Here is a 21,695-nt window from a genome sequence, read left to right as displayed (position 1 = left end):
AAATCCAATCACGTACCCCCCACACTACATATAGAAAATGACCTTGAAAATGTCAGCCTGCTCATTTTGCCTGTAAGCCTAATCTCTTAGGTTATGGTAGGAGAGTTGTAAGAAGTAGAGTTACTCTAGGAAATTATCATGACAAAAGGGGGGAAAATCAATTCTGTTAGTTTGGGAATAAAGACTTTCAAAAAGGTGATTCTATGCAGTCATGTATTTTTCCCTCACTTTGGTAATTATACCCACAGAGAATTTGATATTACACAATAATGCCTAATAGCTTTTTGGTAAGTTCCTTCAAAATTCACACTGGATAATCATATATTTTAAATACTCAGGCATTAACTAGTTGAAACCCATTCAAGCCTTTGCAAATACATCAGTGGAGCATACATACATTTAAAAAGGTATTGCGTAAAGTATCTCAAAAGCAAATAATATGCAGCCAAGGAATATCAAATTTATTACTATGTGTTTAAGCTAAAGAGGAAATGATGCAATAAAATGCTATTGTAATTTTGCTGTATTTTGGCGTTCCTTGTTGTGGACTATAATCCAATTTCCACTTACCTTGTTGTATTAAGATCTAGAGCTCAGTGGGCCATACTTCTAAAGAGACATATATATGTAGGAGTCTGTTGTAAATTTCCAATTTCAACTAAACTGTGTTACAGTTCTGAAGTATCTCAAATAAACAAGGGAGGAGGGTTTTTTCTAAAACCAAGGTTATTGTTATTGTATATTTCTACATAAGAGACCTAACTTACACAAAGCAATGAGTCAAGATATTGAAGAATCCTGAATGCCACTGCATGCAGCCAAATTGCCCTGCTTAATTCATCCCATTTGTATAACCAACTATGCAAACTAGGGATAGCTTATCTAGAATGACATTGAAATCGGGAATCTTGGTTTGTCATTTCCTTAACTGGGGTGATGAGCTAGGATCTCTCATTTACGTAACAAACTAAATCAGGGTGGGAAACTGCCTAGGACAGTGATGACAAACCTTTTGGGGGCCACCTGCCCCAACTAAGATTTTTTCTGGCATTGGGTATTACCTGGTACCGGGTGTGGGAGTTCTGCTCTCCAGGGGTAGGACTTCTCTCCCCGCACCTTTTCTGGCCTCCAGAGGTCTCCGAAGAGACAGTTGAAGGCCAGGAAAGGTCCGGGAGGGAGAGCCACAGGTGTGCACATGTGGCTCCTTCTCCCCTCGCGCTTTCCTGGCCCCCAGCTGTCTCCAAGAAGTCCGGGAAAAGTCTGAGAAGTGGAGCAACGTGCACATGCACTCCTGTTCTTCCTCCTCCCCACCGGGTGCCAGGCAAAATGGCGTCATGTGTCACTTCTGGCACGTGTGCCATAGGTTTGCCATTGTAGGCCTAAGATTTGAGACTGGATTCTCTCACTATTACCATCAGAGCCAATACTGCCACTGTCAGTTCTGCCACTGCAAAGAACAATCCCAGTTCTCTGGAAAATGTGGCACATGGGGAATGCACATTTTATTTCCAAGCAGAATCATGTTCTGAGCAGCCTGCTGCAACAAAAATTCTGCTCTCTGTAAGACATATTTCCCTCCAGACTCATGCTGGTTTTGTGATAACTGGAACCATAGGTATGGCTGGGGATGGGGGGGGGGGGGGCGTGAAAAAGAGATCAAAGAATGCAAATGTGTTATATGAATAGCATATTTAAAAGGTAGTATAAAATATGTGACTTGAGGATCCCTAATCAGAAAATCCAATATATGAAATGCCCCAGAATCCTAACGTTTTTGAGTGCTGACATGATGGCACTAAATGCTTCTACCTATACAAACTCTTTCATGCACAGAATTATTTTAAATACTGCCAAAAAAAAACCCTTCAGTATAATGTGGATAGTGTGTATATGAAACATAACTAAGTTTTGTGTTTAGACCTGGATCTCATTTCCAGGATAACTACTTATGTAAAAACAAATATTCCAAAATCAAAAAAAATCTGAAATCCAAAACAGTTTTGGTCCCAAGCATTTAGGATAAGGAATACTCAACATGACTCAGTGATGGTTGAGTTCAAACACAATGCTGAACTATGGTTTAGTGCTACAAGAGCAAGCCTAGCATCCCACTAGGATCACATGCTCCTTGTGCCTCTCTTCTTCTCTGGTGTAGCCACAAGAAGCTTCCATGTTTACATTAAATTAACCACATGTTAGCCATGTTTAATCAGCCACCTTCATAAATGATTGTTTGAAGCAGTCTTTCTACTCACAATAGGTAAAACTTACCACAGGTTGGCTGAGCTTGGAAGACAGATAAATAGAAATAAAAATGGAAACAGAAGCTTCCAACCACCTTATCAAAACTGCTATGATTTAGTACCGCATGCAACACTGACTCATCTGGCTGCCACTAGCCAACCCAATGCTTAAAGGCATCTGCAATATTATCTTTCTCCACATCAATTCCTACACCTGTTTATTGTCTTAATGAAGCATAAGAAAGCACTGCCTTTTACATGCTTCCCAATCAAGCTATTAATTTATTTGAATTATTTCTTTAAAAAACCTTGACTGCATACATTTTGGAAAAGATTTATAATAAAACCAAAAAAGTAATAAGACTAATATATAATATAATATAATATAATATAATATATAAGCTTCATGAATATATAAACAAAACAAGTACTTTACAATAAAACAAGGAAACTTCCAAAATAAGTAGGGGCATTAATCACTAAAAGTTCAATGGAATAATGTTGTTTTGTTAGGATGATGTGGAAACCAACCTAACTCCCCTGAATGGGAGTCCCTTAACCGTGACACTATGACACAGAATTCCCTGGCTAGCAACCTGGGGGATTTTTTGGTCACTGTGTGAGAGAGTATTTCACCACTTCCCACATTCATCCACACTCATACCTGTTGTCATTTAGTTGCTGCAGGTGGAGGAGCAGAAAAGCATTGTGCTATTCCCTAATGATGAACATTCAATAATGTCATCCTTCAGAACCACCAGAGGAAGCCCAGGAAATTCCAAAGGATGCCTTTGCCATTGTGAGTCCATCAATATGGTCATTACCAAACACTTCCACATCTGCTCTCCTCCTGCTTCTCAATGGCTGTCCCCACATGTAGTAGATGAGTCCTGCAGGAGGGGAGACAGAGTAGAGTTCTTGGGATGAACTTTTTGCTCTGTCTTCCCATGCACATTTTGGTCCCTGTACATAGTTACCACTGCCCTCACTTCTTTTTTTAGGTGAGACATGTAATATTGCCTCAGATGATGAATTCTGGCTCCTTATGGCATAAGAATGCAGCTTTCAGATTCTTCGGCCTCAACCTACCTTCATGAATTGAGACTAGAAACAAACAAGAAGGTAGTGAACTTGACTGAAGACAAAATCTCACATAGTCTGTTAGACATTAAACAGACAAAAAATATAGCTACCACTAGCTGGAATTCAAAAACACTTTTCAAAGATAGGCCTACAAAGTGTTACACAGTAATTTAGATCCGAAATATTGAAGGACAGACTACTTTGGTCAAATCAACCTTGTCAAAAAACCTGGATAAAAACATTCTTGGCCATCACTACTAACAGTAACCCCCAGCTGCATACTTGACACTTCAACGAGAGTTCAATCCCATACAGAATACTGTATTATACACCTAGTCGGGAGTTGGCTAGTTACTAACCAGCACAGTCTTCATTTTCTTTGGACTCGGCTCCAACATTCACTCCCTCACTGCCTAGACCCCAATTCAAGAATTCAACATCTTTCCCTGAAAGCCAAGATGCTCAAATTGAGGCTGTCGTGCTTTAGTTACATCATGAGAAGGCATGACTCATTAGAAGAAAAAAATAATGCTAGGAAAGGTAGAAGGTAGTAAAAAAAAAGTGGAAGACCACATGGCAGATGGCATGACTCCCTCAGGAAGGTCACGGACTTGAATGTACAGGACTTAAGCAGAGCAGTAGAGGAGAGAGGGTTTGGAGCTATCTCATCTATAGGGTCACCGTAAGTTGGAGTCAACTTGAGGGCAGTTAACAACAACATCCAGATTCTTTGATGGCTGCATATTCAGAGATTCAGAACCCATACTGCTCAACTGGTCTGTATTTGGATGTTAGCGAGGGATTGTACTTTCCATGTACAAGTAGAGTAAGAGACATGGGGTGTACCTACACTGCAAAATTAAGGCAATGTGACATCCCTTTAATGGTCATGGCTCCATCCTACAGAATCCTGGAATTTGTAATGTTGTGAGTCATCAGTACTCTTTGGCAGAGAAGACTAAAGACTTTGTAAAACAACAAATCCCAGGATTCCACAGGGTGGAGCTACAGTACTTGAAGTGATGTTAAACTGCATTATTTCTACAGTGTAGATGCACCCTAAGATATGGCTTTCAACTAAACCTTGTAATATCCTTCCAAATAATTATCTTGAAAGAGGGTGCTAATTTCCACCCATTTCCATGCCTTTGTTTTTTGTCACACCAAATTCTTCAGAAGAAGCAGAAGCAGAAACAATATACAGTTGCCTCTCCTAATGCGCAGATCTAAGATCCGCACCCTTGAATATACACAGGGGGCGACCTCCGCTATTTACAATGGCATATGCACCCAGCATGCGCACCCTTGTCGTGCTCATGGGGGCGTGCTGGCTGTTCGACAGTGGAACAAACTCCCTCGAAGTGTAGTGGAGTCTCCCTCCTTAGAAGTCTTCAAACAGAGGCTGGATGGCCATCTGTCAGGGATGCTTTGATTGTGATTTCCTGCATGGCAGGGGGTTGGACTGGATGGCCCTTGTGGTCTCTTCCAACTCTACGATTCTATGAAACCTATGGGACTTGAATAAGCACAAGCTTCCGTTTTTGGGGGGGGATCCGGAATGGATCCCCCGCAAAAATCAACTGTAAATGTAATATGAAGTTCTCATCATCAACCTGCTACGCCTACCTATTTATCTAGATAAAAGTAAATGGTTTACTTGAGCTGTAGGCAAAATGTGCCCCTCCACTTATTGGTGGACTACAACTCTCACAATCCCTCATAATTGCCTAGGTGGACAGGGCCTATAGCAGATGCAGCCCAACCACATATATAAACCCACAGCTCCCAACCTCATCTTACTGAATATGCAGTCAGCACAGACATCTAGCTCCAACACACAATAATTCTAGCAATCAGCAGCAAGATATAGGATTGTACCCATACATTTTTGCTCTTGAGCTCCTCCTACTTCTCTTCACAATGGATTTGTATGTGGCATGGAAATAATGCTTAAAAGCTCTTGTAAACTCAAATTTGAAATTAAGGTTTATGCACCAGAGTTTAAGGTCATCTCTACCCATGGCTAACAGCTGCAAAATTCAATGCCAATCACTGCTTCATGTGAGGACAAATCAGAGCATAACTCACAGCAAGCATGGAAAAATGCAACCTGCTCTTGATCAACACACAGTGATCAGTGTTTACATTGGGCTATATGTACACAGGCCTCCAATATACTGTTTACAGAATTTATTAAACTTCCATTCCCCATTACTTGCTTGTAAAAACAGACTGAGCTAAAAGCAGTCCAGAAATTGAAGAGAGATGGGGAAACACTAATGAAGAAAAATCTCAGTTACAGATTTCATTTTAAACCCTTGATCATCTAAAGGGGTTATTTCTTTCCCCTTGTGTAGGAAATGTTGAAATTTCTGTTCTATTTTGGGGGGGAATACATTTTAATGTCAAGATAGCTATATTTCCGATTCTATACAATAACCATTCAAGAACGTATTTGACTTCTTGGAAAGCATTGTTCAATTTCTGATAGTGGTATTTAAATCTAACATGGTAATAATACAGTGAATGATTAATGGTTAGAAGACTATCAAGAGATGAATAATGCAATAAGAACTAAAGAAATGAAAAATTCAGGCTTTAAAAGATAAAATATTTACTTTTAACATACCTTCAAAAATATTGTTTTCAACTCAGTTGGATCAGCTCTCTTGGTTAGAGCCACCTACAAGTAAATACAATTATATTAATATGCATAGTCTACACAAAAGATGTCAAAATGTCATTAAAAAGAGAGCGTGAGAGTAATTCAAACAAAAGAATGAGCGACAAAAAAATAAAATGCTCCCCTCAAGTAAATTAGGTAGTGGTTTATGTGAGAAATAAATACTCGCTTAAGAGTTACACTCAATTATTTGATCTTTTTTCTGGAAATGTTGCTGTGAATAAGCTGGCAAATCCTAAATAAGTACACATAAGCTAGAAGGAAGGTTTGGCCCACATGGTATTACCAACCATAATAAATTTCCGTTCCAAAGACATGGAATGGGCAACTTCAATATAGACTGAAGCTTCACCCTGACAATTAAAACAAATTACAACAAGAAGTCTTGCCTTATGCCTGGAAATCCCTGTTGTTTTGATTAGCAATCTGCAAAGCAAGCTCCATAGCTAAAGGCAATCATTGAAAAGGATTGTTTGCACTCCCGATTGTTGTTCTAGGCAAAAATGATAATAGACTTTGAAACATTTGTAGACACAATTTTCATGGTAGAAAGTAAGGAGGAGATTGCCTTCACTGGTGGTGGTAGATGGATGCACCTAATGTCCCACTGGACTCCCATCAACTATTATTCTTGTCATGCCAGTGTGTCATAGCAGTTATACTTGTAGCACAGCCATCTTCTGTATCACCAGTTCAAAACTATCAAGTTGTTCCAAAGCTTGGAAAACAAATAGGTGCTACATTTAACAGCTCTTTTCCTTTTCTGTCCCATAATTTTTTAAACACAGAAGAACTATGAATGCAGCCCAGACTGTAGAAACATTTTTTTATTCCAACTCCCAACACTCCCTAGCCAACACAGGCAGACTCCATGATTATTGCAAAACCATCCAATTTCTTGAGTAAGCCCAGGAATGAAACTCACAGCTAAGTTTCTGGCTTAGGTGATTCCCCAGCTAGGGGAGAACTTGAGAAGTTTCTAGCTATTTAGCTTTATTTTGGTACTAAGGCTGGAAATTAAAAACGATAAATGGACCAAGCACATGTCAAAATAAGGTAGGACAGGAACATAACAATTTTTGACAAAAAGAAAGATTCTTTAAAAATTGGATTTTTAAAATGCATCATAGATGGCCTTTTCAAAGTATGGCTTCTCTGCTGGTAATGAAATGACATGACATTTCCAACAGCACAAAAATGTGAACATTTGTGCAGATATCTACACTGCAGGTTAAGACACTGGTAAATTCAAAAAAAGAAACTGAAATGTCTCATGTAAGAAACCCCTTGAAAACCAACCATGTTCTCTCATTTGAACCCTTTCCTCTCATTAGAAGTATATACTGCACAGCAAGAGACATTAATGTGTTCAGACAGAAGTACATACTGTTGATCTATTTACTGGATGCTAGCTATTTGGGGGTTAATCATGTTTTGCAGTTTCCCCCTCTAAAACTCACCAAAATGGCATGAACAATTGTGGGGTAGATAGCCTGAAAATGTGTGTTATCCAAGCGTGCATGCTGTCCTAAGTGTCATAATCTTGTGCTAAGACAGTTATTTGTTCAAGAGCTCATTCACAAGGCTTTATGCTCTCTGTGGCAGACTGGACTTCAATGAATTCAGCAACAACCACAAGATATCCCCCCACTCCATACAAAAAAAGGTCCCCCCACAGTCTATTATCTAATCAATCAACCATATAATTTATTGGGAATCCTGTATTCTGCTAAACATTAACATTTCATCACCAAAGGTATTTCAACTTCTCTCCAAAGTATCAAATATACTTTAGAAGCTGGCAGACACTATAGAAGAATATGGCAGCAGTGGGCAATGCCCAGTGAGTCAGAGGCTACACCAGCCTGACCCAAACCTGCCAGGGGCTACAGCTAACACATGCATTTCTCCAGGCTGATGGAGCCATACTTCAGTTTTGGTAAAAGGTGTATGAGGAACATGCACCCCATGTTTTTAAACTAAATCATGATTCTGGCAGCACATTCAGCTTACAAACGAGGTAAGCAGAAAAGAAAGTGTGAGTGGGGTGAGGCTCAGAGGGTGGAGAAAGGAAAGGACTTAAGGTGTTTTTTTTTTAATTACTCTTTAAATCTTTAAAAATCACATCTTACCAAATTTTCTACTTTTTCACAAATTTCACTTTAATCACATGAAACTATGCAAATGTAAATACAATCATCCCTCCATATTTACGGCTTTGATATTTGCGGATTTGATTATTCACGGGTTTCATTAATATGTTCTCCCTAGGACTGTCTAGGTCCTCCAGTGCAACTCTGTGGTCAACTTTAAAAGTTGCACTAAAAGACCATTTGTAGCTACTCCAGTGCCATTCTATGGTCAGTGTATGTTGGACATTGACCACAGAGTTGCACTGGAGGACCTAGAGATTCCTAGAGAGGTGTCCTCTCAGGTAAAAACAGTGTTTTTGTTATATGCGGTTTTTCCATATTCACAAGGATCTTGTTCCCCTAACCCTAGCGAATATGGAGGGACAACTGTATATTTAGGTTGTGCTTATGATATTGTAATTTAAAGGTACAATTTACATTTTGCTAGTTGTTTATGTCACAACTATTGACATTATAGTCAGTGATATATGTGAATTACAATTTACAAGTAATATCAGTAAAAAAAATACTAAGTGTTCTACATGGTGTGATATGGGAGTAAGTCAATGGAGGGAGGGTGACACCATGCGTTAATGCACTGAGTGAGGCCAACTCTAGTGACGCCACTAGCAACTGTGCAGTATGATCACAAAAACCTATGATGCATCAGTAATACAAGTACCTTGTTCTGTCAAAAGGCACATACTAAAGATAAGGTCCAAAACCTATGGGCTACATCAATAAAGACAGGACCTACGACAGTTCCCTGTGTAGACTCCCAAGACCATTAGTAGTTGAGTTCATAATGATCACATACAACTGTAATTCTCAAAGATTTTGTTGGATCAAAGCCAACCAACCTAATGTGAATCTCCAAGATTAACATGTAGACTGCAAAGCAATGATACACAAGATTTTACACTCTGATTTTTAAAGTACTTTTTAATGTATACTTTAGGTTAAAATGTGTTTAGAACAATGCATTTTGAAAGCTAAATTGTTTGAAATACAATCAATCAATCAATCAATAGTTTATTCGGTCATTGACCAGTATAAAATATAATAAAAAATATAAATACTGAGATAATAGTATGATCAAAACATTACAATTATTGGAACAAAAGTTAGAAGGGCAAAAGGGCAAAATCAGATCAAACTTCACCAACTATCATCAGTTGCTATCAGCCAGTTGGGAACGCATTTTACACATGCTATAACAAAGTTTTGCTACCTTGAGTACATCACTTGGAATGCATATTTTGTGGGAAAATTTGTTCAAAAATACTAATTTAAATTCTAATTAATATTATTTTCGTGTGTGTGTATATATATGTGTGTGTGTGTGTGTGTGTGTATGTGTGTGTATTAAAAATCATGTTATTCTGGAAACAACTTAAAATCAATTTATGAATACATGCAATGAAACTGACACAAACAAGAGAGAGACTCATATATCCTAGTCCAAGGTCAACTGACCCTATCTCAGCATTAACAGCAATATTGTATACAGACATATTAAGACCGCTTTAACTGTCATGGCTTAATGCTATGGAATTCTGGGAATTGCAGTTTTGTCAAGACATTTAGCCTTCTCTCTCAGAGAGCTCTGGTGCCATAACAAACTACAATTCCCAGAATTCCATAACACTAAGCCATGGCAATTAAACTGGTGTCAAGATAGATTATTTCTGCAGTACAGATGCAGCCAAAGAGGGTAGAGCTAACAGTGCTAAATGTGAGGTCCAGATAGTTGCATCAAACCTGGAAAAAAGGATCACATACCTTTCTTAATGACCACATGGACATTTTCCTAAGTATACTATTATAATCCAACTATAGGTTATTAAATACAGTGAAATGCTCAGGAACTGATGAACTAAAAGAAAACTTTCTAAATAACCAAAAGGGATTAAAAAAAGGAAAAGTATAAGCAGCCGATAAATAGCCACATTGCAATAAGAAAACAGTATCAGTAAGGACTTTCAATTCGTTCTAAGTTTATCACAAGAACTGCAGCAGTTACTAGACTTGCTCTTAAAGTGATAGATTAGGAGTTATGATATAAACTAGGCCTTTGACAATAAACAAGGATTTTTGGGTAGTGGGAGAAATAGTCCAGTTTTAAGCAAAAAGTCGCAAAGGACCCCCACCTCCATTTGATTATTCATTTAGTTCTCCAGTATATCCCTGTATGCATGAAACTTTCAGGGGTGACTGGTCAAAGGAAACAGAGGAAGGGAAGGCAAGTCGGATAAAAGTGTGGTTAATAAGCACTTGTTTTCTGAATGCCGTTCATTTATAAATATTGTTAAAACTGGCTGCTAGCATTAGAGGCAATGTTAGGAAATTAGGTAACAATATTTTGGACATCACGAGTCAAAACTAGAAACTTAAATCCAACTGGATGACAACTGGAAGCTCCTATAGAGGATATTCCAAAAGCACAATATACTCCCAGATTCTCGTTCATGATAGCAGATAGGCTAGCTAGGTTTGTGTCTATAAAAGGCATAAAAGGGATCTGAAGCAGAATGCATAATAAGAGTAACCTTACACCTGAGAACCATAGAAATGTAAAAGTGTGTCAGATCCTGTTTCCACGTCCAGAAAAAAATCTGTAGATAGAAATAGGATCGTCTATGAAAATATGACAGAACACTGATAAAGAAATGTGGTTGGAGAGGGTGTGGAAAAAAGATAGGTTACAGAATTAGGGTACCTGTAAAGCTACTCTTAGCTATTATTTGTGTTTTCTGGGAAAAGTCAAACTAGAATATTTTCCATTTAATTTTACCAGCGCTATAAACCATGTTAGGTCCAAAACACATTGCAGAAGTAATCCAGTTTGAGACTGCTTTAACTGCTCTGGCTCAGTGCTAGGGAATTCTGGGAACTGTAGTTTTATGAGACATTTTGCCTTCTCTGTCAGAGAGCTTTAATGCCACAATAAATTACAATTCCCAGGATTCCCTAGCACTGAGCTAGGGTAGTTAAAGCGGTCTCAAACTGGATTATTTCTGCAGTGTATTTAGAAACTCAGTTGATTTAGCACATTTGGTTTAAACACTGCATTCAAAACTTTATGTTGAAAGTGCTTTATGGAATATTTTTAATAATATAGAGAAATGTTTTACAAAAATGACCTTCCTTGAAAGAACACGTTCTTTTAAGGAAACATATCTAATGAGAGCTATACCCAATGTAACTTATATCAGCAGTTTTGCTGAGTTATAACTGTAGTATCTTCAGCTTCACTTATCCATTTTCTATACTACTTTTCAAGTTGAGAAAAATCTGATTCAGTAGCGCTAATTGAAAATTCTAGCTGGATGTTAGTCTGCGCCAGACACATCCAGAACCCAATGCACTGTACACAGATGAGGCTGTCATGTGTTATTTTCCACTTCCCCTATGGGCAACTGAGCCAATGTGGAATAGCAGTTTGAGTACTGGACTAGGACTCTAGGAAGCCAGAGTTCAACCCCTGCTCAACCATGGAAATCTACTAGGTGACACTGGGTGAGTCACACTCTCTCAGCCTGAGAGGAACCCCCTTCTGAACAAACCTTGCCAAGAAAATCATAAGGTCATCATAAGATCACCCTATACTGGAAATGACTTGACACACCACCACCACAATGGGCAACTGAGTACTATAATTTATCAAAGCTTGTCTCCTTAGAAGAATTATTTAAACAAGTTCATATCCTATATTTGGCCCAGCTAACATGACTAATTCCACCTTTAATAGCCCAAACAACTATGGATACGCATATGCATAAAGATATATATGCATAAACACACACACACACACACACACATTATATTACAGTATGTTGAATTTTTTTCACAAAAAATATAGAAGTGGAAATTTTTCTGTTTGGGAAAATTTTCACAGAATTTTTATGACTTCACATCTTTGGCTTTGAGGGAAACAGCAGTGGTGCCATTCAGATGTGAAGCCCATACATACACATACACACTGTTTGGACCCCAGGGTTGGCCTGAAGATAAAGATTTAGGACAAAAGAGACTTCATAACTGGCAGCAAAGAAGCCCAGAGATTGACGATGAGGAATGGGGAGATGTGTGTGAGACATATTGATTTCAAATATCCAGTCAAAGCCGGGTCTGAAGTTTCCATCACTGAAATAATTAGAAACCTACTAGAACATTTTTCACTATCGACATTAACAATGTCATAGCTACTGTGCTGTGATAAAATGCTACCCATCTATATATTTCCAACCAGGGAAAGATGTTAGTCATATCTACACAGTTGCCCAAAGAATCTGTGCAGGTACCTTTCCTCCCCCTAAATCATAGTACCTGGAGAAGAACATGTTTATAAGTTGTACACATTTTACAAATAATTAGTCTGGCTATAGATCCTCACCCAGCAGTATTGCAGCAGGAGAGAGAATTGAAAAACAGTGCTGGAAGTCAGAGGGAACAACAACAGCAATCCAAAGATCTGCCAGAAGTCTCTAGACAACATCAAGGAATCACAGTGAACCTGCAAACAATAGTAACTCAGCCAAACACAGCCCACCAGGAGCTCAAGATGCCACCTATTTTGGCTGCTGGTTGAGATTATTTTATTTTTTAAAAAAGAAGGAATTGTCAAGCTCCTGGCAGGGCAAAATATATAGCTCATGGGCCATAAGTTGTACAAGCCTGTAATTTGTGTTGCCTCTGAAGTTTCCAGTTGTATTTCAGTATTCTTCACACATCAGTGTATTTGACGCTCTGTATAACGTCTCAAGCAAGATAGGTCCCCGATCCCATGGAGCTTACAGTTTCAACTCTGACAATACCAAAGGCAACAAACAGATGGAGAGGATGGGGAAACGTATGAGTATTTATCAACATCAACAATGTGCTACTTTACAGAACTAGGAAAATACACTCCGAGTACAGCTCCGAGAATGTCTCAAGGACCATGACAATTTCAAGCTTGTGCAATACATTCTGCTGGTTCATCCAGCAAACTAAACAAGGTGGAATATACTGTATAGAAGTGATTAGAAATATTCTCATGCATCATCAAATCAGGGACAGGCAAATTGTGGTCCTGGGGCTACATGCAGTTCCCAAAGGGTGAATCCGGAGCCCCTTGAGATCCCCCGATCATCCTTTTTCTTGCCTTGGATAAATGCCCTCTCCTATAAGTCTCCAGGTAGTTCAGGCTCCCTGCAGTTTTAACATAAAATAAATCGTTTATTTACAAAACTGGTTTATAAAACTAGAAGTGGACTTCCAGACATTTAAAAGTTTAGTTCTGGCAATCTATGTGGCCCCTGATGTGCTTCATGGACAGAAAATTACTCCTTGAACTGCTGCAGTTGCCCATGCCTGCAGATTATCCAAATCTTTAAAAATTAACACCACCCCCCCCCAAAAAAAACGCTAACTAAAATACATTTAGATAATATACAAGTACAAGGAAATCTCCTTATAATCTGCCTGGCAGGTTTTAATCAGAATGAGATGCCTTCCAATCCATCGATCTCTTAAAGTCATGTCTTTCTCCTCCCACACACCCTCCACTATGACTGCAGTACAAAAACATGGGCATCCATCATCTTTCTACATCTGTTATTTCTTGTACTTGAAAAAAATAGAAATTTAACCTTCAAATTCTGAACTGATGAAACACATTAGGTATAGTCCACCGCCCACACTGCCATTCTCGCTGGGAAGCATACCAACAAGCAGTAAGCGACCGGCAATCTCACTAGGCTTCCTTCCAAAAATACATGCCAGTCCTCAAAAAGTTTTCTCATATTATGGGGTAGCACTATTTCTGCCTCATGTTACTGATAGTAGTTTTATCTTGCAAAGGTACCAAAAAGATATAAAGCATTTTTGAGATCTTAGAAAAAGCTCTGTCCTACTTGTGTTCATTGTGTCCAAGGGCATTTTTAGATTATATTACAGATTTTAGATTTATGCATGTTTAATGTTTGGTAACAGACATACAAAACACTGATTTACCTTAAGATAGCTGCTTTCAAATCTTCTTTACAAAACACCAGATCAAAGAACTGGTTGAGCTACACAAAGACTAGGGGGTCAAGAGGACCACCAGCGTGGAAGTGACCTCTGGCTGCTCCAGCCCTGGTTGCTCCCCTTTTAGCACAGGACTGCGGTGTCCCAAGGCCAGCTGACACCTCAGTCCGCAACAGACCACCAACAAGGAGCGGGGGGGGGGGGGGGTTGCAGTCCTTTTGCAACACATTAGCTGGCTTCTGGTCGATCTGAGGGCATGCATCATCTGTACACCACGCCCCCAGATCGGCCTAAAGGTGGTGCTTTTGGACCGTGTATTTCGGGCCTAGGTCAGATTCAAACTGTACTTACAAACTGTTTAAAAACTTCAATTTTAGGTTGCCACTGAAAGATACCTGAATAGCTTCTCTGCCCACCACAAATGTATATTCTAGAAATAAAACATACAAACAAGCTTCATTTGTATACCGCTTCATACTGCCTAAGCAGTGTCTAAGTGGTTTACAACTTTAAGCTAATTTACCCCCCAACAATCTGGGTACTTATTTTAGCGACCTCGGAAGGATGCAAGCCTGAGTCGAGCTTGAGACCTTTTGCTGGTCTTGAACTCGCAACCTTGTGGTTTTGAGTGAGTGGCTGCAGTATAGGCATTTAACCACTGCGCCACCAGGGCTCAAATAGAAAGCTTTACCCATTACATCTGTTTCCAACATACTGTCCTTCCCCCATGTTGATGATGACAGAAAGACTAATCTGTGTGACCCTGCTCTCTCTCCTCTTTTAATTTAAATACCCAAAGGGAGAAAGCTATAGAGCTATTTGTTACTAAAAATGGATTCCAGCAGTATGACACCCTGATCTTAATTTTTATGTCGAGGAAAGCGTGCTTTCATCCTGCTTGGAAAGGAAGTATGCATACATGTCTATACACATACACATTAGAAATCTTGATCCATCCAGAAGTTCTATTAGACAATTCCTTAACAGGTGAGTAAGGTTTTCAGTTAAGATCCATCTTGCTAAGAATCACTGAAATTTGAATAGATCTGGTTCTCTTTAAGCATGTCTTGTAAGTATGCTGTAAGTATGTTTTGTAAATATCCTTTCAGACTTCTCACCATTTCTGTCTTTCTAGCATGTAAACAGAACATCAGAAGCTGCCTATTGAACTGAGCTCTGAAATGTTGGGGAAAGTTACAAGTGGAGCTTGAACACACAGCTCCATACACAGAGAATGGAAAAGATACTGTTTTGGACTACAACTCCCCATGATTTCTAGCCAGCAGAGTCACTGGCCATGTCAGCTGGAGAATTTGGGGAGCTATAGTCCAAAAAGTACTGTATATACTCATGTATAAGTCTAGAAATTTTAGTCTAAAAATTGACCCGAAAAACCTGGGTCAACTTATCCACAGGTCGGTACTGTACTTTAACTCTTATTTTAAAAAGGAACCATCCCCTGGTGAAAGACAATCTGTCATGGAAGCACTGACCCCCTCATCTGTTATTTCATCCATCCAGCCTTTTAGTAGGAGCACAAAGTTATGTCTGCTGGAATTTTGAAAGTTCTTTGGTATTGCTTGCCTTTGCTTCATCCTTTAGATCCTTTGTTACATTTCCCTAAGTTTTACCTTTGACTTATCCTCGGGTCATATCAAAATGCATAATTTTGGCCCCCAAGCCTGCCCTTGACTTATACATGAGGTCAACTTATAGTCGAATATATACTGTAACTTTTATACATTCTGCCCATAGCCCTCCTCATGCTCACTTTGAATGACTTGGGCCTGTTACAGACTGCCAAAATAAAGCTGCTTCGGGTCTCTTTGGAGGTATGCTATTTAAATGATGCATGCATCCCAAGAATCCGGAAGCTGCACCAAAAGCTGCACTCTGGTGCTTAGGAATGGAGTGTGGCTTTGGTGCGACCTCTGGACTCTTTGGACCCATGCATCATTTAAATAGCATACCTCCAAAGAGACCCAAAGCAGCTTTATTTTGGCAGTCTGTAACAGGCCTTAGAGAGCTCTTCTCAAATTCTTTTAAAATTCACTGTAAACTGATCAAACTTCAGAACAAGAAGCAAGCAAGCCTAAATAGAAGAATCGGGTGAAGACCATGCATCTCTCACATTCATCTCTCTCAGCAAGAAGCGCAAGCCTTAGGGGGTGGGGGTTGGGGATTGAACAAGTTCTTCCTCATCTATAATGCAATGAAAAAGGGATGGTTGGGAAAGATTACAGAACAAACAAATTGCTAACAGCCTGACAGGCATCCATCACTGCAAAGTAGACACTGAGTTTGCCCAACTGATAAATGTAAGTCTTACACTGAAAAGTTTCAGTGTTGCTGTGGAACTGATGTACGGTATCTGCCTCACACAATAGTGCAAACTGAATAAAGTGAACAAGAGATGAAATAATATTGAAAAGTCGGTTACAGTGATTTGTTATGAAGGTTTGTTGAATCTTAGTCATGAACATACAGGAGGAACAGGGCTGGAGAAAATAAATTCCCACGAAGTGCCCCAAGTAATAATTGAGTAGCAAGAATACTGTAAAAATAACTGACAAGTAAATGCATTTTGTTCCAGTGTTGTGTTTTTGTGGTTGTTTTTTTACTGAGCACAGAAGTTAACTTTTAAAGATTGTATTTATAATTGGATCTGCCTGTGCATGTCTCTTCAAAATGCTACACCTTAGTAACTTGGTGTGTGAGTGGGTACAAATCCATGTTTATGCATGAATACATTTCTTGGATCTTAAAAAAAGAACAAAAGGCATTGGTGTAACGGATGTAGGCAACATAAGGTACAAGTAACACTATGACTGTATTATAAAAGAGAAAGCAAAAAGACATGAAGTCAAGGCGCTTTCTTCAAAAGTAAAAGCAAAACGAACACTCATAACATTTTAGTTCAAAGGTAATGCATGGAAGAAAGAGGAAAATCTGACTAGGGTTTATTTAATAAAAAATATTTTTGTATTTAAAATATGGCACTTGGAAATTTATATATGCTGTTAGAAACAATAGAAGGATACTTTATTGTCTTAAAATATGCACTTGCAATCATAAGCCACATTCTGATTATCTGACCTTGCCTTGTTTTTTTGCTCATTTAGTCTTCTCCTAAAGGAAGACTCTAATTAACCACTGTCTCTCATTTTGTCCAAACTAGAAAGTTAAGGTTATTACTGTTGGCAACAGCCAGGATCTCAAACCACAGAGATTCATGGAACAACCTAGATGCAAGGCCTTATAGAAGAAAAGTTATATTTCCAACTCACATTGGCTTGTCATGAGTTGTGTAAAGTTTTTTTATTTTACCTTACCTTCTTATTGCCTCCCTCTTTAATTCTTACTCTTTCAAAGCTGGCAACTATAACTTCCAGACTCAGTCTAAACAGGACACTATATGTAATGTTATATTTTAATCACGGCTTGCACAAAGGGTGGAAAGCTCAGTGCCTGTCTCACCTCAATAAACCAAGATGTAGCTGTCTGAGTCAACTCAATTCAAGGATATGAAATGTAGCTATGTGGAAATCAATGGAACATTTGCCATTGGCCTCAACAGGCTCTGAACTGCAACCAAAAGTAACAATACTTTGTTGTTCGTGTGAACTGAGTGTACCATGCCGCTAATGCAGAATCCTTTTAGAAGCTAAGCACTATTAATGAATATATACATTAGAATTTTTCTTGCAATGAAACATCCTAAATGCAATTACCAGTCCCAAGTATAGTAGACCTACTGAATCATTTGGTGAATGTAAGTTAACACTTCTATATACTCCACTGATTTAATGGGTCTGTTCTTAGATTTGGGTCACAGAATAAGAGTAGGAATTGCACAGCTGTCCAGATGTTGTTGGACTGCACATCCCACATACCTCGTAAACACAGCCAACAGTAATGAATATTGGTAGTTTAAATCATACAACATCTGGCATTCCTCACCTCTGCTACAGACAGTGGTATATAACTTTTTTTTACAATTGTGATACAAAGATAAATTGTTTTTGTTGTGTGCCTTCAAGTCATTTCTGACTTATAGTGACCCTAAGGCAAATCTATCATGGGTTTTTCTTGGCCAGATTTCTTCAGAGGGAGCTTGCCTTTGCCTTCCTCTGAGGCTGAGAGTGTGTGACTTCCCCAAAGTCACCCAGTGGGTTTCATGGCCAGGTGGTGATTTGAACCCTGGTATCCAGAGTCATAGTCCAACACTCCAACCACTACACCATGCTGCCTCTACCTACTTAATGTCCACTAAGCAGACATTTGAGATATGGTGGCGGTGAAGGGTTCTGAGGATACCATAGACTGCTAAAAAGACAAATAAATGAGCCCTACAACAAATCATGCCTGAATTCTCCCTAGAAGCCAAGATGTCTAAACTGAGGCTGTCATACTTAAGCAATATCACGAGAAGACTTGACTCACTAGAAAAGACAATAATGCTGAGTAAGGTTGAAGGACGTAGGAATAGAAGACCTCATACCAGATAGATAGTCTCAATCAGGAAGCCTTCTTCTGAGGCTTAGACAGTGTGACTTGCCTAGTGTCACCCAGCGGGTTTCCATGGCCAAACAGGGATCTGAACCCTGATCTCCAAAGTCATATTCCAATGCTCATCACTGCAAGCATGTATTTTATCTGTTAGACTGAAGTGTCAACAGAGAGTCCTCAGGATGTGCAAAATAAGAACATTCTTAAGCATTTAGAAAAGTCTAACTAGGTTGTAGAAAATATTGTGCTGAACATTTTTTTAAAAACAATCAACAGAAGGAATATGAATCAATTATAACTTTCTCTCTCCTACAAAACAATAACAACAACAACAACAACAACTGTTTCTGTTAATAGCAATTCAAATGGGTTCATGCACTGAAAGCCTTGAAGCACAAATTTGGTTCAGAAACCATTGTGTCTGGGGATCTGTTTTGCCTTCCCAACTAAAGAATATTAGATATAGTGTTTGTCTGTAGAGTGTTACATTTACATCTTGCTCTCTGCTTCTGGGCCCACATCCAAATTTATTTGTTTTTATGAGATCAACTGATGGCAGTGGAAAAAATTAAGATATCAAAATTGACATTCAATTCAACTTAAAACAAGGCATAAAGGACCAGAACAATCTTTACAAACTTCCTTTCCACAACATCATACCTAATAATAATGGTTGAGACGATGGTGTACTGAACTGTATCTTATTCACAACAACTGATTTTAAAGCAGGAACATTTGTTTTTATTGTTTAAAAAGCAAATATATGAAGGGTTCAACAATCAGCCATTATAATATATTGTAGTGATCTGAGTATTAGACCATGACCCTGGAGACCAGGGTTCAAATCCCTGTTCAGCTGTGTAAACCCACTGGGTGACCCTGGCAACTCACATACTCTCAGCCTCAGAGGATGGCAATGGCAAACCTCATATGAAGAAACCTGCCAAGAAATCCCAATGATACGTTTGCGCTTAGGGTCACATGAGTGGGAAATGACTTAAAAGGCACACAATAACAACACCAGAAAGACAAACATGTTAATTTCCATATAAAAGCATATATCAAAAACAAATGAGGAATGAGTATGATGCACGACTATAGAAAATGGGTGAAGTGCCATTGGGGATGGTGAAGGGAGATAGAGAACAAAGAAAGGGAGATGCGAATAGAGTATCCTTGAAGACCACATGGCTAGCTGCACATCAACCTCAATAGCAGCATTCTATTCTGCAATATTTTGTTGCAGGTGCCACATCTACCACATACATACTTTCCAAATTAGAACAGTTTCATTTAAGTAAATTCAATACAGTCAACTCTCTTCTTGTACAGGCTTGCCATCATTGACTGGAGCATCTGCAGATGGCCCCACAACATTCTACCCAATAGCAGTGCGTGCACATGGCCGCACCAACACTGTTGCGTGCACATTGTGCTGGCATTGGATAGAATGGAATTTGCAGTCCCACAGATTTTGCTCTCCATGAGGTGGGGTCTGGAATGGAACCCCTGCAGATACAAAGAGCTGACTCTATTTAACTCAATACACCTGTAGCTCTTACATACAAAAAAGTTTGGGAGGAGGAGGAGAATCAGAGCCTCAAAGTCTTGCCCCTTCCTTGAGCAACTCTCACTCCCTACCCCACCATTGGCGAGTCACTAACATAGGCCATTCCTCACACCACATGATGCCTCCTCTTTCTAGGCTTACAATCTGACATGAAGAAATCAAACAATTTGCATACATTCTATTGTCAAGTTGAGACTGCAGATGTCTGAATGTTCACAAAACATATGACAATGGATCAACAATGGCCTTACCACTTAAGCATCCCAGTCTCAAAATCTCAAAGATTTTTTAAAACATAGGAACTAAACAGTATGGGTTATCCACTGTAGTATCCCTGAGAATTATCATTGTTATCCTAATATTTTGCAGTAATGTTGGACTGTCCTATTGAAAAATACAGTCTAGCTATTAAAATACAGTTATTGGCTGTCAAACTATCAAAAATGGCCCTAGGAAAACATAATTAATGTTAGGTTCATTTCAATTTTGAAACAAGAAAAAGTAGTTGGTATCAATATGGGACTAAATCATAATCACTAAGAGACACTTTCTATCTAAACTGACACATCCTGGCAGATTATGTTATTTAAAAAATAAAAAAGTGAAGCGACAGGCAGGCAGACTTAATGTTAGTGGGAAAAAATAGAGAGAGACTACCTTAATGGATATGTGAAAATTATTCAACAGAAGTACATCTCAGTTGTGAAACTCTAATCTGCTTTCCATTGTGCAATGTACTGGGACTATGTAGGCATTTCCTATTTATGAGAATCACTCCTAAATGCCTTTCATTCTGCCACATTTGATCATTCTTGTTGAATAAGATATTGAGAGGTGACATGTATTTTACCATCTCAGGCATCATCGAGGAAGGGCACAATTTTATAAAATCCTGCTAATCAGGTGTGTGGAAAATGTAGCCCTCTAGAAGTTGCTGGACATCAATCCCATCAGTAGAGGTTTCCCATCCCCTGTTGTAAATAGATCAAGGAAAGAAGCACCAAAAGGTGACAGTACTGGAGAAAAAGAATGATGTATTTCTTTTTTAAAATAGGCATATATTACTTAACATTTAAACATTAAAAAATAAAAATATAATGACCACAGGAGATTTACATAATTTTAAAGTGGATGATGAAAACACTGAAATAATCAGACTTTCTCTTACTTGGCTGAGTCATAAATCAAGCTGGAGGCACGGATCAAATCAGAAAATTACAACTTGGGAGGATAGATATTAAGGAATTATTACTGAATGCCAAGTCAGGATCATCCATGACATTTCCCTTCTGAATTCTATGTATAATTGTGAAAGCTGGACAGTGAAGAATGCTGACAGGAAGAGAATCAACTCATTTCAGATGTGTGCTGAAGGAGAGTTCTACAAATACCATGAGCTGCCAAAATGACCAACAAATGGGTCCTATAGCAAATTAAGCCTAACTTTACTTAGGGACTGAGCA

General features: G+C 38.8%; 1 protein-coding gene across 4 annotated transcripts in view; it reads right to left on the bottom strand.

The window, feature by feature from the left end:
• The window catches only part of SLC25A13 (solute carrier family 25 member 13), a 144,147-nt gene that overhangs the window by 103,537 nt on the left and 18,915 nt on the right, over positions 1 to 21,695 (bottom strand). For 2 of the 4 annotated variants that reach the window (XM_089533193.1, XM_089533194.1), the window contains one exon: positions 5,956 to 6,009. In XM_089533193.1, the coding sequence (XP_089389319.1) occupies positions 5,956 to 6,009 (54 nt within the window). Of the gene's footprint in view, positions 1 to 570; positions 677 to 2,907; positions 2,943 to 5,955; positions 6,010 to 21,695 lie in introns of those variants that run through there. The other 2 variants (XM_089533195.1, XM_089533196.1) reach the window with 2 other exon arrangements.

The sequence above is a fragment of the Sceloporus occidentalis genome, unplaced genomic scaffold (genome assembly GCF_023333645.1).
Source record: "Sceloporus occidentalis isolate IW3139 unplaced genomic scaffold, rSceOcc1.0.p SCAF_7, whole genome shotgun sequence".
Lineage (NCBI taxonomy): Eukaryota > Metazoa > Chordata > Lepidosauria > Squamata > Phrynosomatidae > Sceloporus > Sceloporus occidentalis.
Note: the sequence above shows the minus strand (reverse complement) of the source record. Positions and strands in the feature narration are given on the sequence as shown.